At 34.2% G+C, this 15,120-nt stretch overlaps 1 protein-coding gene across 1 annotated transcript in view; it reads right to left on the minus strand.

Moving 5' to 3' along the window:
* Positions 1-15,120, minus strand: part of Glut4EF (Glucose transporter 4 enhancer factor) — a 183,370-nt gene that overhangs the window by 55,620 nt on the left and 112,630 nt on the right. The window contains exon 4 of the mRNA XM_074185883.1: positions 12,008-12,183. Coding sequence (XP_074041984.1) covers positions 12,008-12,183 — 176 coding nt within the window. The remainder of the gene's footprint in view (positions 1-12,007; positions 12,184-15,120) is intronic.

The following is a 15,120-nucleotide window of genomic DNA, read 5'->3' on the forward strand; positions in this document are numbered from 1 at the left end:
ATACGTCGAGTAAAGGTGATACCGTTAACCTTCTGGGAATAACACTGGATGACAGTCTAGCCTGGGGTCCACATATTGACATTCAGCTATAATATCCCAAGGACATTGATAACTAACGAAATAATTTTATGTTTTCGAAAGCACGTTATTTGGTAACATCCCGACGCCGAAGGCGGAGGGATGTTACCTAAAATAACGTGCTTGAGGAAGTTGTGATACAATTATGAGTTATTTATCAATGTTCGAGGGATATTCGGTGAGAAAATTTTTTGCAATTCGAACAAAATTATTTATTGAACACACAGTTATTAAAAGAACAATTTGTATAATGATATTCCGTTGATCTTGCTGTATTTGCCTCGGTTACTGCATAGGTGTTTCCACGCATACTATTGATTATTTGGTTGATGTTCCTGATCAATATTCAAATAAGGTTTTATGGAATTTCCATTATTGTGCCCAGTAATTTTCAACAATTGCTGTTCTTGAACTCCACTCTTAGCTAGTTGACTGACTGCAGTTGCTCTATTAGAGTGATTGGTTATTTTCCTCTGTTTCGTATCTAAGCCAATTGCTTCAGCAGAAGATTTCGTCCATCCGTTGATTATATTTCTACCCAGAGGCATATTGTCATACCAGTTATCGCTTCCTGTCTTCCAGTGACGATTTGGCCTTAAAAATAGTCTATTTGTCTTGATATTTGTGCCTCGTTTTGATAATAATTTAATGAATAATCTGACAGGACAAGCATTGTTATCACTATTTTGAACTAACCATTTGCTAGAGGCGCAGTTCTTTGAACCCCCTTGGCAGGTTCTACTGAAAATTGGATTATATTCTATCCTATTAGTTGGAGATCCATTGTTGTCCTTTTCGATATGAAAATAATCAACTAAGCAAGCAACACCTTCACCACCTCTCCAAGCCAATTCCACCGCTGCTATGTGATAAAATTTGCGTAGGAGTCCTATAGGGGTATTTTCATCCCAAAAGTTTATAATTTTACTCATTTCATTTGAAGTTAATGGTACTGAGCTTGTTTTGCGTTTAGTGGGATCTGTTTGTAAATTTCTTCGTGCTGCGTCGCGTGCATTCCGCGCTTGTTTGAATGCAACACTTTTAAAGGGGTCTAGCATATTATACTCCTTGTAATACTTTTCTTGTAATAATTTGTTTGTTATATTCCATACGGTTTTAACAGTAGCCTCCTTAAACTCTGTGCTATCCTTTTTTCTCATATTAATCGCCCAATCCTTGAGTATTAATGCAAGCTCTTCGAGAGTACGATTTCCATCCAATTCATATTTTCTGGCGTCACAAAACTCCATAAATATTTTCCAAGTGTATTTTTTTACTATTGACAGTATTTTTTGGTGTATTTTCTTCAATTGCCGCATCATTTTGAACACCAAAGCGAGGAAGTGACATTTTCGAAATAAATTGAATTACTGAAATGTCAAACAACTTTATTGTGTTGGTTGCTTAGCAATGTCATGACATAAGTGATAACTACCCGTGAAAACTATCCATGGGTAGTTATCAGTGTAATGATGGTTTCATTGGTTATTTCGACACACATGACTAGAAATAGACAAATTTGATAAGATAATTTTTTTGGCAAAAAATTTTCTGTGTAAGAAAATCTCCACCTATATCTTTGTTCTCCGCAAACTAAAAACATTTACAAATCGAGAAACTCTACTCAGTACTTTTCACGCCCTCATTCAATCACATCTGAATTACGGTGTCCTATTGTGGGGAAATTCAACGCACGCCAGTAAAGTATTTATTATACAGAAAAGAGCGCTGAGAGTTATGGTTAATGCTGAATACAGAGATCATTGCCGTCAGCTATTTGTCAGGTATGGTATTATGAGAGTGCCTTCATTATATGTCTATCATACTCTTCATCACATTCATAAACATAAAGACATATTCACAACCAATTCGAATTTCTATACTTACAATACAAGAACAAAAGACATTTTACTTGAGCCTCGATATCGTCTAGATAAATCGGCTAAGAATTCTCCCAATATTAAACTTTATAATAAATTGACTGAGAAGACAAGAAATCTTGACAGGTTTTTACTCTATTAAGGAATATTTGATTAATGATTACTCTATATAGTCTAGACATTAAGGTCAAACCCTCTCATTTATTTATATATAATGTATATGTGTAAATTTTGTGTGTTGTAATGTTATACAAATCGCTGAATTTATGCCACCTTTGTTTGAAGTAAATGTTGCGCTACAGCACAGCTTCGTCTGCCACTGAAATTATCACCAACATTACGTAAGCGCATACCTAACTGAGATCAGAATAGGTGCATGGTGGACCGGCATAATACGTTAATGAACGCCTCGTATATACAGTGATTACGGAGAGGAATAAACAGCCAACCGCTTGCCAAGGTCGCACACGCTATTTACGTACCAATAGCCAAGGTTTTTTCAATTTTTTTGACAGCGACTACTGCGCTGGGTGCTATCAAATGTTTTTGAAGAGCTCCTCTGATCTGTTGGTTATCAATATTCACCGGTATAACTTGACTTTTGACTTATTCCAGGAAATAAGAATGTTTTGAATTAAAATATGATGAAGATTGCATTACACGGGGAGTGGATAAATAAATGAAGCCCGACTGATTGAGAATCTTCTGGATAACGTAATATTAAACATATATTACATTGAGTGCCTTCATTTTAAACTGAGAAGCAATTAGATGAAAACATTATTAAATCAGGTATTTGATGTTTACAAATAGATTTATGACAAGTCAGACGCAACGCAGAAATAGGTAAACACGTAAATAAGTTGATAACAACACTTCTCACATGCAGCAACAAACTAATAACGAAAACATATTAATCAAAAGATCTTCAAGTTGATTTGAATAGATGAATGTCGTGAGCTGTAAACTAGTGTTGTTATTACGACACTTGTGAGGTGTATAGTTCAACTAAACGATATAGTGCAACCTACCTTAAAAATATAAATGATAACATTTATAATATTATATAGGTTTATATAGGTCGTTTATATAGGTGAGTGGGATTCAAATAACAAGGTGATAATTGAAAATACTTCTGAATACTACTTACTCACACACACACACACACATATATATATATATATATATATATATATATATATATATATATATATATATATATACAATAGATCGCTTCAAAAACACTTCACCAACTTTCTTCGAAAGCTTCTGATGATTCCTTTTCCATATTATCTGTTTCACTATTCATTATTGATTTAAATGACTGTCGTCGTTTAAATCAATAATGATTTTTTTACCACCATATGGAGTTGTTCAATCTCCACATAGTCTTTTCCAACCAAAATAACTTTTTTGATCCTTTTCTGCCAGTCTTCTTCGATAATATTAGATACTTCTCCTTTAATTAGCTCTATTACCTTCTTATCACATTTTGGAAAATTATTTTTACGCCTGATGTTTTGTTTCAATTTTCCCCAAATGATTTCGATGGGATTGAAAACACAAAAATAGGGGGGAAGTCTCAATATGGTGTATCCATACTTTTCAGCGATACTCTCAAGGGAATACACTTTTTCAAATGTTTTTGTCTGAAAAACTTCAAGTAATTGGTTTTTGGTATAGTAATCTTCAAAATACTAATTGTTATCCATTAAAAAACTTTGTATTTTACCTTTCCTCGAATTTTTATTCGGTACTTTGATGAGCTGTCGCGAATGATAAGTAGTGTTGTCAAGAACTATTACACTATTCGTATCCAAACTTGTGATCAATGTGTTTTCAAACCATTCCTCGAAAATATTAGCTTCCATGTTCTTATGATAGTCAACATAGCAGTCCTTTTTTTTCCACATAATTTCGAATAATTCTGAACCCATCTTTAACTTCCTCCCCAATAATGCACTATGATTAGTAGCGATCCCTTGTTTGCAGGCATGTTAGGCGTACACATTCTCGAACCATCAGTCCACCCTTTCGTAACTGTGTCGTGAGTGTCATACTAAGTTTCGTTCAAATAGAAAATTTGCCATTGTTCTTGTCTATATTTAGTTATTTGTTCAAAGTATTTGTTACGCAATTCCACTTTTCTTCTGCTTTCCATAACCGCTTGACATTTATTATTATTAATAATCTAAATCCTAGTTTTTTTTTATCGAAATTTGAAGAGTTTTGTCACAGCAGCTCACGCTATGGCCGGAAGTATTCAATTTCTTCCTTATGATTTCAGTTGTAGGAATCTCATTGCTTTTGTAACAGTCGTATATTGGTTTCATTAATGATTTTATCATATGAACATCTAAAGGTTTTACGTACAGTTGAGAAAGGAATTTCGGTCAAATCTGATGTCGCTTGTAATAGTTCGTTTCCCTCGAAACCTAACTTGAGATGTAGATTCTTATATACATTGAAACATAGGTACTCTGTGTTTCAATATTCAAATGCATCCGAATCTTATTCACTGGTATCTCTTTTTCGTATTGTTCACCATTGCTATTGGAATCACTACACTGGAAAAAGTCTGCGTTGTTATCACACTTGTTATTACTGGTATTACTTGTCCAAAGACGCCACATTTCAAACAGATAACAAAAATTTTAAGTAATCATAACTGTTCAACACTCAAATCGCGATCAGTTCACGAACTGAACACGACGGCGATAACCATCACCGCATTCCCGATTTCAATTAGTCATCGTAACATGACTTTAAATTTAATTTTATGACTCTTCAGCCAATTATAAAACGCCAATTCTTCAGTCCACGTGGACTATTTCGCAGCCAGTTCATTTCTATGTATTGGTTTTTTTGCCCTTGAGGGGCACAGTTTTCGGAATTGAATTCTGCTAGCTTGTAAATCAGCTCTGGAAATTCCAGTTTTTTGCCTAATCAAACCACGAGTTGCCCGGTTTCCTACCCTCTTTAGAGGTCAGTCTTTTAGAATTTCACAGAAATTTGATAATCCTCTAGATAGCTCTTTTTGTGTTAGGTTTGTTTTTGATTAAAATTCATGTGCAGAGTTAGAGTTGAAGGAGAACATCAGACGAATAGGTATTTTATTTTGAGAAAAATGGAACTAATCATCCCACTATCGAAACTCGGCTAGAACTACAATCCTTTTCTTTTATTCAATTGTGAATAAAGGTCCTTGGTGGTGTCCAACTGGATAGTATACTACAGCAATGGTACTTCCATGCGGAGAGAACCAATAAGGCCAGAACTCATAATTTCAGCTAATGTTATTTTGAAACGCGATACTTTATTTCCATTATTTTTCTGAAAAAAACCTATAGGTAGAGTTTGAGTTTGGGGAGAATTTTCGATTCAATGGATCTCAAAATGTTCTCGATTTGGCCTATTTTCTATAAAGCCCCTGAGTTAGTCGGTGAAATTGTATTATTCAATTATTGAATTTTCTTAGTGTATCTGAATCCCATAACAAGAAACAAGTTCACATTATACTTCTTATATTCAGAATATACCCTTTTTTAAAATTCATTTATACTGTTTGGTTCCGACTCACCAACAAATTTGTAACTATGAATTATTTATTCCTATTTACCATCGATGTATCTGTCACTCACACCGACATGAAAATGGCGAAATGTTAATATTGATATCCCCATCATCACTATCTGAAGTAACAGAGATAATATACCGCTTGTATTGGCTTATAGAACGCGTTTACAGCTCATCTCGTTTGCGGTGTAACTTGGCACGTGTATAATAAGTTTGTCAAGGTCGTTCATGAACTGTTTACAATTTTAGAAAACGAAATAGAGATTATCGCAAGCATGACAGTGGCTTCATTAATATGATAGTATCACACAGAAACATTTATTTGTGAGGGTTTTCATCAATCTCATACTTCGGACTGTCTAGAGAAAACAGCCGTTCAAATTGAATCTCAACTGAAACGGGATCTGAATTTCAATAATTGCCTTTTAAGATCTTGATTCAGTAGATATATTAAAAAAAATATAGATATGCTCATCCCAAAAAATAAAATCTGTTTGTTATTAATTGAGGTCTAGGGGCAATTAGCAGTTTTAATATGTTGAACAACAAGGAATTTCGAACACAATATTTTATGCAAGACATTTTGGTGAAAGTTGCTGAATTATGTGATACTTTCTAATCTTGAATACCATGCAATTCTAATTTATCCTTCAATATGTTTCGTGTTGAACTGAATTGCTACATCCATTGCCACTGTGACTGGGCAAAATCAATGTTTAGGATATTTATTTATGTAACTGGTATTCCTGAATACCTTAACTTTCATTTCAAAGCTATAAGTGAACAGTTAGAATACCTTACAAGATCCTATGGCATTTATGAAACCAAGAGTACAAAAACGAAGCATTCGTGATCCAATATCAGACATCCTATTTTAACCTGTCATAGTAGTCTGGTTCACATGTACTTGATTTAGCTCTTTTTGGTGACATTTTTCAGCCCTGTCCAAAAATTACGACCAAGGTGTCATTCGACTCGTATTTTTGCCTAGAAAGTTTAAGGAAAGGTCCGAAAACGCGCCGATAAAAATTACAAAAGTTATAAACAATTAAGTGAAAAAAAAATGGGGCTTTAGTTTTTTCTTAATATCTCGGAAAATTTTCAAAATTTTGGAAATTTGAAAAACGATTGGAAAAGATCAATGAATTTGCGTAAAAATTCCTGACTCCCGAAACTGTATCTCGATTACACAGCTCTACAAAAAAAAAATGTGTTGCCCTGGATATTTTTGCAAATTTTTATGTTTTCGAGTGCCTAAATCACGAATATATTTATGAAAGTACTGAATGTGCTCTACGTATCTTGTATTTTTAATAATAATCGGCTTGTTAGTAAAAAAAATGTATTTTCTCAGTCATGATTAGGCTTCTGCGCAACTTCTTTGCGCGTACAAACATCACGTGATCCCCACTTCTCGGACTCCTTGCTCTGCAAAACAGCTGAGAACTCAGTTATTTGATAATATTGAAGTACTAACACGGAAATCTGGATAAGTTGTTATATGTTAATATTTTGTTTCAATTATTGAGTGTTCTAATATATTTATCTCGTCTTTTTAAACATGAGTTTGTCACGAAGGAAGTGCAAATATAGTAGTGATTTATTCTGTTATATTTGTGGTATTTATATATCAAAAAAACAAAAAAGAAATATCACAGACTTTGTTAAGGAAACTTATGCTGAATATTTCGGTTTTAAAATGGACAAATTAGATAAATCATGGGTTCCTAATAAAGTTTGTAAGTCTTGCGTTGAGTCTTTGCGGTTGTGGAAAAAAGGAGAACGTTCTGGATTAGACTTTGGTATTCCTATTATCTGGATGGAGCCTAAGAATCATTTCGATGATTGTTACTTTTGCGTAGTAGATGCTAAAGGTTTCAATCGAAATCAAACGTGGAGATATCCAGACTAACAGTCTACAAAATGTCCTGTTTTACACAGTGAAAATCTCCCTCGGCCAATTACTCGGAGCATCAATGGTCGATCTGTGTGGATTTAAAAATGGTTAATTTTTTACTTGGTCAACAAAGTGGATACACGAAATACCCTTGCTTCATTTGTATGTGGGACAGTAGAGCAAAGCAACGTCATTGGGAACAAGATGTTTGGCCTGAAAGAAATTCTTTAACTGTCGGTAAAGCTAATGTAATAAGGGAGCCGTTGGTGAGCAGAGACAAAATTATACTTCCACCATTGCATATTAAGTTAGGAATGATAAAGCAATTCGTAAAAGCTTTGGACAAGGAAGGAGATTGTTTCAAATATATCTGTAGAAAATTTCCAAAACTTAGTATGGAAAAGTTGAAAGGTGGAATATTTGATGGTCCTCAAATACGGCAATTGATGAAAGACACTGATTTTATTAAAGTTATGACTCTTCCGGAAAGTAAAGCTTGGGAAAGTTTTATGTTGGTAGTCGAAAATTTCCTAGGTAACCATAAAGCACCAAATTATGAAGAAATTGTACAAAATATGCTGACAAACTTTCAGATTCTAGGAGCAAATATGAGTATCAAGTTACATTATCTTCGCAACCATTTGGATAAATTTCCAGATAATTTAGGAAATTAAAGTGAGGCGCAGGGAGAGCGGTTCCACCAGGATCTAAAAGTAGTGGAAGAAAGATATCAGGGTCGATGGGATTGTCACATGATGGCCGATTACTGCTGGTCTTTAAAAAGAGATTGTCCTCTGAAAAATTATAAAAGAAAAGCTCTTAAAAGGCGTTTCATGGAAATATAACATGTTTTCGAAATTTACCTCTCTATTTACTTCAAAGTATCATATTTTTTTCCAAATAAAACTGAGATTATAAATATATCTGTTATTTTGTTTCTTGTTTTCGAATTTTTGTAATGTAAAATGAAAATAAATATTTAAAAGAAAACGAGATCAAATCTTACAAAACCATTGATAATTTCATGAATTGTGAGTATAAATACACCCAAAATCAATCTTATATCTAGGGCAACAAAACCACTGTAGACCAGTGTTATTTATAATTTTTACAGAGCCCTGAAAATAGAGCCAAAAGCGGGTAGTCTGGCTTACGCGCGCCTTTCGTCACTCTGACATAAAAACAAAAAAAATTTATTTAACATATTAAATGTAAAAATTAAGGAATGAAAAAATTCATGTAATGCTGGGATACATCAATAAACAATAATCCGCAGTCAAAAAATTTTTATCCCAATTTTAACGTTAATTATAAATTTGTTGATTAATAACTTTTTCTGAATTGAAAGTTAATATAAAAATCCCTATAATTAATAAACTAAAACCCTGGCATTTTTTTTCTTTGGTGAAGTTATCCTTAATAGACAAAAAATAGATTATCGTTGCCAAAATGAAAAAATTGTTATTTTCTATTTTTTTATTGTTATTTTCAATTTTATGACTCTTCAGCCAATCATAAAACGCAGTAAGTAAAAATTATCCAATACGAACCTCCAATTCTACAGTACACGTGGACTATTTCGCAGCCGGTTCATTTCTATGTATTGGTTTTTTTGCCTTTGAGACTTCGACTAAACAAAGAAACACGTTTTATAAATCAAGTCAATTTCGGTCAGAAATTGATAGAGGCAGGTGACACTGCATTCTCATAAATCAAGAATAACTGTCAATCTTCTGTGAATTTAAATTTATGCTAATGTAGTCCATTGTTTTAGGAATTCCTTAACACAAAAATTATAACCGTATCCACTTTAATTTTTTATTACTATCCAGTTCAGACTTGCGTCTGTCGATGACCGCACTAAAGAACAATGCAATAACTGCCAGTGATATATGAAAATTTCCAAATAACCCTGTGAAGGTCATTCCATTGTGCTGTGTCATCTTGAAATCGCAAAGGTCGCAGAAACGCGATGCGCGCATAAATTCATGTGTATGGCTAAAGAGAAGAAAACAAAGTTATCCTTGGCCACGGGTACCTTCGATTCCAGGTCATCAACCCATAACAAGTAGAGTTGTTGGGATGAATCCTCCAGTCAGCGAACTTGTAGTCCGGGCAAATTAGACTAAAAAATAAGAGTGAAGGTACATACATTTACAACAAGCTGCAAATGCGTGTAATTGTTCAAAACATAGTTGAAAATAAGATTTTAAAATTCCGAATGATTGCGATGCCAGGAAAAAAAATTATTCGAGGTCAAAGGTCAAAAATCTCGAAAAAAATTGGTTTTTCGCGATTTTCAGAAAAACGGTAAGTTTTATCATGAAATACAAAAATTGATCAATACTTTATTTTCTCAGAGCCACCGTTTCTGAGATACGACGAGTCAAAAAGTTGTAAAAGTTGTAATCGTCATTATATGCATAAGCTCATTTAAAGTGCGTTAAAGAAATGCTTCCTTATTTTCACGCGTCTGGACATTTTCCTTATGCTAAGTCTGCACACCTTTACTTGCAGGATATGCAACAATTACAAAATTGAATAGATCCCGAAGTGTACGATTATTGAAACAGCTATAGAGCAATTTAATTTGACAAATACAACTATTGTTGTTGGTGAAGATGTAGACTTACTCGTACTTCTTACTGCTCGAACTCCACTTGAAAAAACTATTTTCTTTCTAAAGCCAGGAAAAGCTCAAAGTCAAACCGGAATATATTCGTCGAAAGTTTATCTACTTTTGCAAAGAGTCAAAATTATGTACTATTTTTACACGCAATAACTTGCTGTGATATGACGTCTGCATTTTACTGGAGGGGTAAAGCAACAGCCTTTAAAATGTTTGAAAAACAAGATTTAGTTCAATGTGCTGCAGTTTTCAAAAAAAGTAATTCGACTCAACAAGAAATTATCACTAAAGGGATTCAGTTTCTTCTTTCTATGTACAAAGCTCCGAAAAAAACCACCTGCTTAGATAAGTATCGATATGCATGTTTCGTAAAAAACACTAAAAATAAGAAACAGGTGCAATTAGCTTATCTTCCTCAAACCTCAGTTGCTGCTCATCAACATCTTTTCCGGGTATATTACCAAGTTCAACTGTGGCTTGGTTATCAGCTAGACCCAAAAGACTGGGGTTGGAAGTTGGTTGACAATGCATTAAAACCTATTCAGACTTTACTCCCACCTGCGCCGGAAAAACTGTTGAACACAATTTTTTGCAACTGTAAAAAGGGATGCAGCGCTAAATGTGGTTGTAAAAAAGTTGGACTGTTGTGTTCTCTGTCATGTACACATTGTCAAGGCCAGTCATGTTCTAATGCTGAATCACCAATAGTGGAGGATTCATTTGATACCAACGAGGAAACATGCGATACATCACTCTTGACGCAGTTTACCTACACCCAGGATGAACATCAAGATGAAGAAGATCAAGAAGAAGACAAAGTAGAAGAACGACAAGAAGAAGTATTTGAAGGTTATGACTCAGATGAATACATTTTAAATTTTTTTTGATATAAACAGCTTTTATAATTTCCGACCCTTGCTAATATATTTTATTGTGCAAGTTTTCAATTTGACAGAATCACAACAGACATGTGGAATAGGTCTATTGGGGAAAGCACTTTAAAAAAACGCGCTAAGTACACTACCTCATAGATGGCGTGGAAACGTGTGCATATAATGACGATTACAACTTTTTGACTCGTCGTATCTCAGAAACGGTGGCTCTAAGAAAAAAAGTATTGATACACTTTTTGTAGAGCATTTTATGATCTACAATTTTTATCCGAGGTTATTTTATGATGAAACTCACCGTTTTTTTTTACTTTTGACCTCGAATAAATTTTTTTCCAGACATCGCAATCATTCGGCATTTTGAAATCTTATTTTTAACTATGTTTTGAACAATTACACGCGTTTGCAGTTTGTTGTAAATTTATGTACTTTCCAATGTCTAGATTGACCGGATTATTACAGTCGTTCTTTCCGTAAGGTAATGAATGCCAAGTGCAATCGACCCAACTGATGATTCAAAACAAAAGTGACCTGGAATCGGAGACCAGTCATAACCACAAATATTTGATATCACGAGTGACCTTTTGAAGAACGGAGATGAAAGTATCAGTTTAAAAGTTATAGTAAAAGTATCCAGGCAGGTGTTCTTGAGAAGACATTTTTTAAAATGAATTCGGGCGAAAAATGTGATGCTTGCGACGTTATTTTTTGAAATTGAATAAAAGTTCATATGATCTTCACTCAAATTGGAAATTTATTAAAGAGTTGGTTTAGAAACGGCAGGTAGAAATTTGTCATAACTTCTTTCAACATAGAAAATCAATCAAAATTGAATTATGTAACTGAAAAAATAGTGGAATACGAGTAACAAGGCATTTTCATAAACATTATCTTTTAAAAAATTCAAATGAACTTACACTGCGTCGTAGTTCGACCATGATTTGATTCTAAGTAAACAAACCGAAATCGGCTAGTACTGATATTAATTTGTTTTTGCTTTCACAACAGAACTTGCTAGGTATTCCATCTTCAGTGAAATAGTAAACAAACGACTAACCTTTTTCTTTCTCGGCAAATCATCAAGGTAGTAATCCATTACTATACCTTCATCGTAACTGTATGAAAGGGACGTTGGGAAAGGAGAAGAATGCGCAAGTGGAGGCGGTGATGGAGTAGATCTGTATGAGGCTGAACTGCTAGTGCTGCCAGGTGATGTTCCTAGGAATTGAAAACCTAGAATAGAAAACAAATCTTATTTACTCGCTTCTCCCTGACCAGAGGCGGTAATTATCATTATACTATAGTCCGTTCATAATTTGTTGATAGCTCACTGCAAGTTTGACCCTCATTAGAGAACTGAAATACAGAGAGGACAGCTAATATGATATGATAACAAAAACCAAACTAAAACTGGCAGTTTAAGATGTTTTCGACTAACCCACCTTGTATCTGAAGAAATACAATACAGCTATAAAACTTTTAATCCGATTATGTAGGTATTTTGAGTGGAAATGAGTGACCAGTGTCGTAGAGTATATGATTAAAACATTAGTTACTTTAAATAAATAAATATATTAATATTCTTAAACTGTAGGTACTGTAAACTGTATTTTTATTTTAAAAAAATTTCTTTATTTTATTCAAAAATAATAAGTTACTTGCAATTTGTAAAAGATACATTTATTTAATTAATACCTATTTTTAAATGATATAAACTACGATTACTTACAAAACTATTCAAATTCAAAATAAACAGGATCATCTTCGGAATCCGAGTCGTCTTGCAGGTTAATAATTAGCGGTTGTGTCTCTACAGTCGCATCAATTATATTGTCAAGATCCCACATTTTTTGTTCTTTTTCTATTGCATGTCTTACTGCATCTCGCCAATTTTGTTCTGTAATATGTTGTAAAGACTCATATAACAATTCACGTACAGCTTGTATTTTATATGACGTATTTTTTCTAGCCACATAGCTTTTCATTTGTACCCAAATGAGTTCAATTGGATTTAATTCGCAGTGGTAGGGTGGAAGTCTAAGGACTGTGATGTTTCGTCTTTCCGCCATTTTGTCAACTACGTATTTCTTGAACTTAGATTTGTGTTGCCGGGCAATTTTTAAAAGTTCTGCTTTAACCATTCCATCTTCGTAAGGCAGGGACTTATTCCGCAGCCAGTCAATGATATCCTGTTTCTTCCACGCAGTCGTTGGAAGTCTTTCAACTAGTCGTGAATGATAAGGTGCATTATCTAATACTATAATTGAGTTTGGTGGTATATGTTCAATCATCTGCTCAAAATACTCTTCGAAAATATCAGCTGTCATCTCCTCGTGATAGTCTTTTGTGCTTTTGGATTCAAATTCCAACAAACCATGCTTAGCAAATCCTTTTTCACTGCCAATGTGAGAAACTATTAATCTACTGCCTTTACCAGAGGGTGGGGAAATACCAGTAGACCAACCTTCCATAAAGGCTTGCCTGGAGCTTGATATATTTTTATCTGTCCAAATTTTTGTGAGAGTATGACCTGCGTTTACCCACGTTTCGTCCTGATAGTAAATTGGCCTTCCTTCAGCCCGAAATTTTCGTATAGATCTTAGATACTTTCTTCTCCAACATATTATCTCTTCCCGGTCAATCAAAAGTGATTTTCGGTCTGAATTCTCCCACCGGAAATTTAATTCTTTTAAAACTTGCCACAATTTGGTTCGTCCGACATGAGGCAAATCCGGGTCGTCTCTAACTTCTTGTAAAATTTTGTTTAAGTTGGGTATTTCTTTTTTGTAAAAAAATTCGTGAATTTTCCTTCGAATACCATTTTTGGCAAATTCATCAATTTCAATAGGTTTTCTCCCCCTCTTTGAATATTCGTTTGTATTTGGGTTAGCTATACCTTTTTTTCTTCTTTCTGATAGGAACCTATATATTGTTGACTCCCCTACGCCCGTCATGTTGGCACAACTCTTGATTATGTTCTGAACAGTGTTTGTGGGATTCTGAGAAACCAGAGCATCGTGAACGTTCAAAACAATAGTCTTCTCTCTTGGTGAATAGACAGACTTACTGACTGTACGCAACAGTACCGGTGTAAAACTTGATGATGTTGATGATGATGACGAAGCCATCGCAAGCAATCAAACAAAACAAGCAGGAACGAAAGGTACGTATATGTTTGTAGGAATATGAAAAAAAGTTACTCACGCACTGCACAAAATTCGCAAAATAAATATTAGAGACGTTAATTACTGCCGTAGACGCCGAAACACCAACGAGCCGTAAATTAAATGCGATTAAAAAATGTAATAAACCAAAAATTATTTTCGTTCGTAACAACTTCACCCTTTCAAGGCAAGTTTCGAATATAAACTGAAGCTTTATATTTAATGAATAAACACCTCAGGAACCTCCGCCTATGATTTTACGAGTTTTACGACCATTTTATGACTTGGGCCCTCATTTTGTGCTATCGACAAATTATGAACGGACTATAGATGATACCATAGCCCGAAAGCGTTGCATACGATCTGCCATAGATCTCATCATTGGTACTAGGCAGGGTCATGAATGCAATGACCAAAATCACGGATATCGAAGAATAAACAAGGGTTCCTGACATCGGTTTTACAGATTTTGAAATAAAATTCAAAGAAAAAGGGCGATAAAATGCAATGTCATTAACATTTGATCAAACTTTCCATCAAAACACCCAAATGCCAGCACGTATTTGTTTTGTACTACGTATTTAATTTTCAACTGATCGAAAGAAATGATGCGTTCTATCAAATGCACTCACGGCTGTCATCAAGAACTGTGACAGATTTCAGAAAAACGCAAAGACCCCTATTTTTTATCTAGAGGGGACATTCTTTTTCGCTAATTTCAACTCAACCACCTAAAATTCTCTTTAAATTAGACTTTGAATTTATATATTCCATCTGATAGTTTCGACAACAATTTTTTGACATAAATATTCTAAAGACGCTGATACTGATGCAAATGTTGGTTTTGGTCAGTAGACTACAATCAGCATCTTAAGGGTTTGAAAATGGTCAAGCAAAAAATGCCGGAAAAGAGGATCCCCATTCAATGAAAAATTAACGGGAGCTTGTGTTTTCCTAGAATGTTGACATAGATTCGTTTGGCCACACTGTACATGCTTTGCTGAAC

The sequence above is a fragment of the Leptinotarsa decemlineata genome, unplaced genomic scaffold (genome assembly GCF_025532065.1).
Source record: "Leptinotarsa decemlineata unplaced genomic scaffold, Ldec_3_MD MMD2_tig00078363_RagTag_RagTag, whole genome shotgun sequence".
NCBI classification, from domain to species: domain Eukaryota; kingdom Metazoa; phylum Arthropoda; class Insecta; order Coleoptera; family Chrysomelidae; genus Leptinotarsa; species Leptinotarsa decemlineata.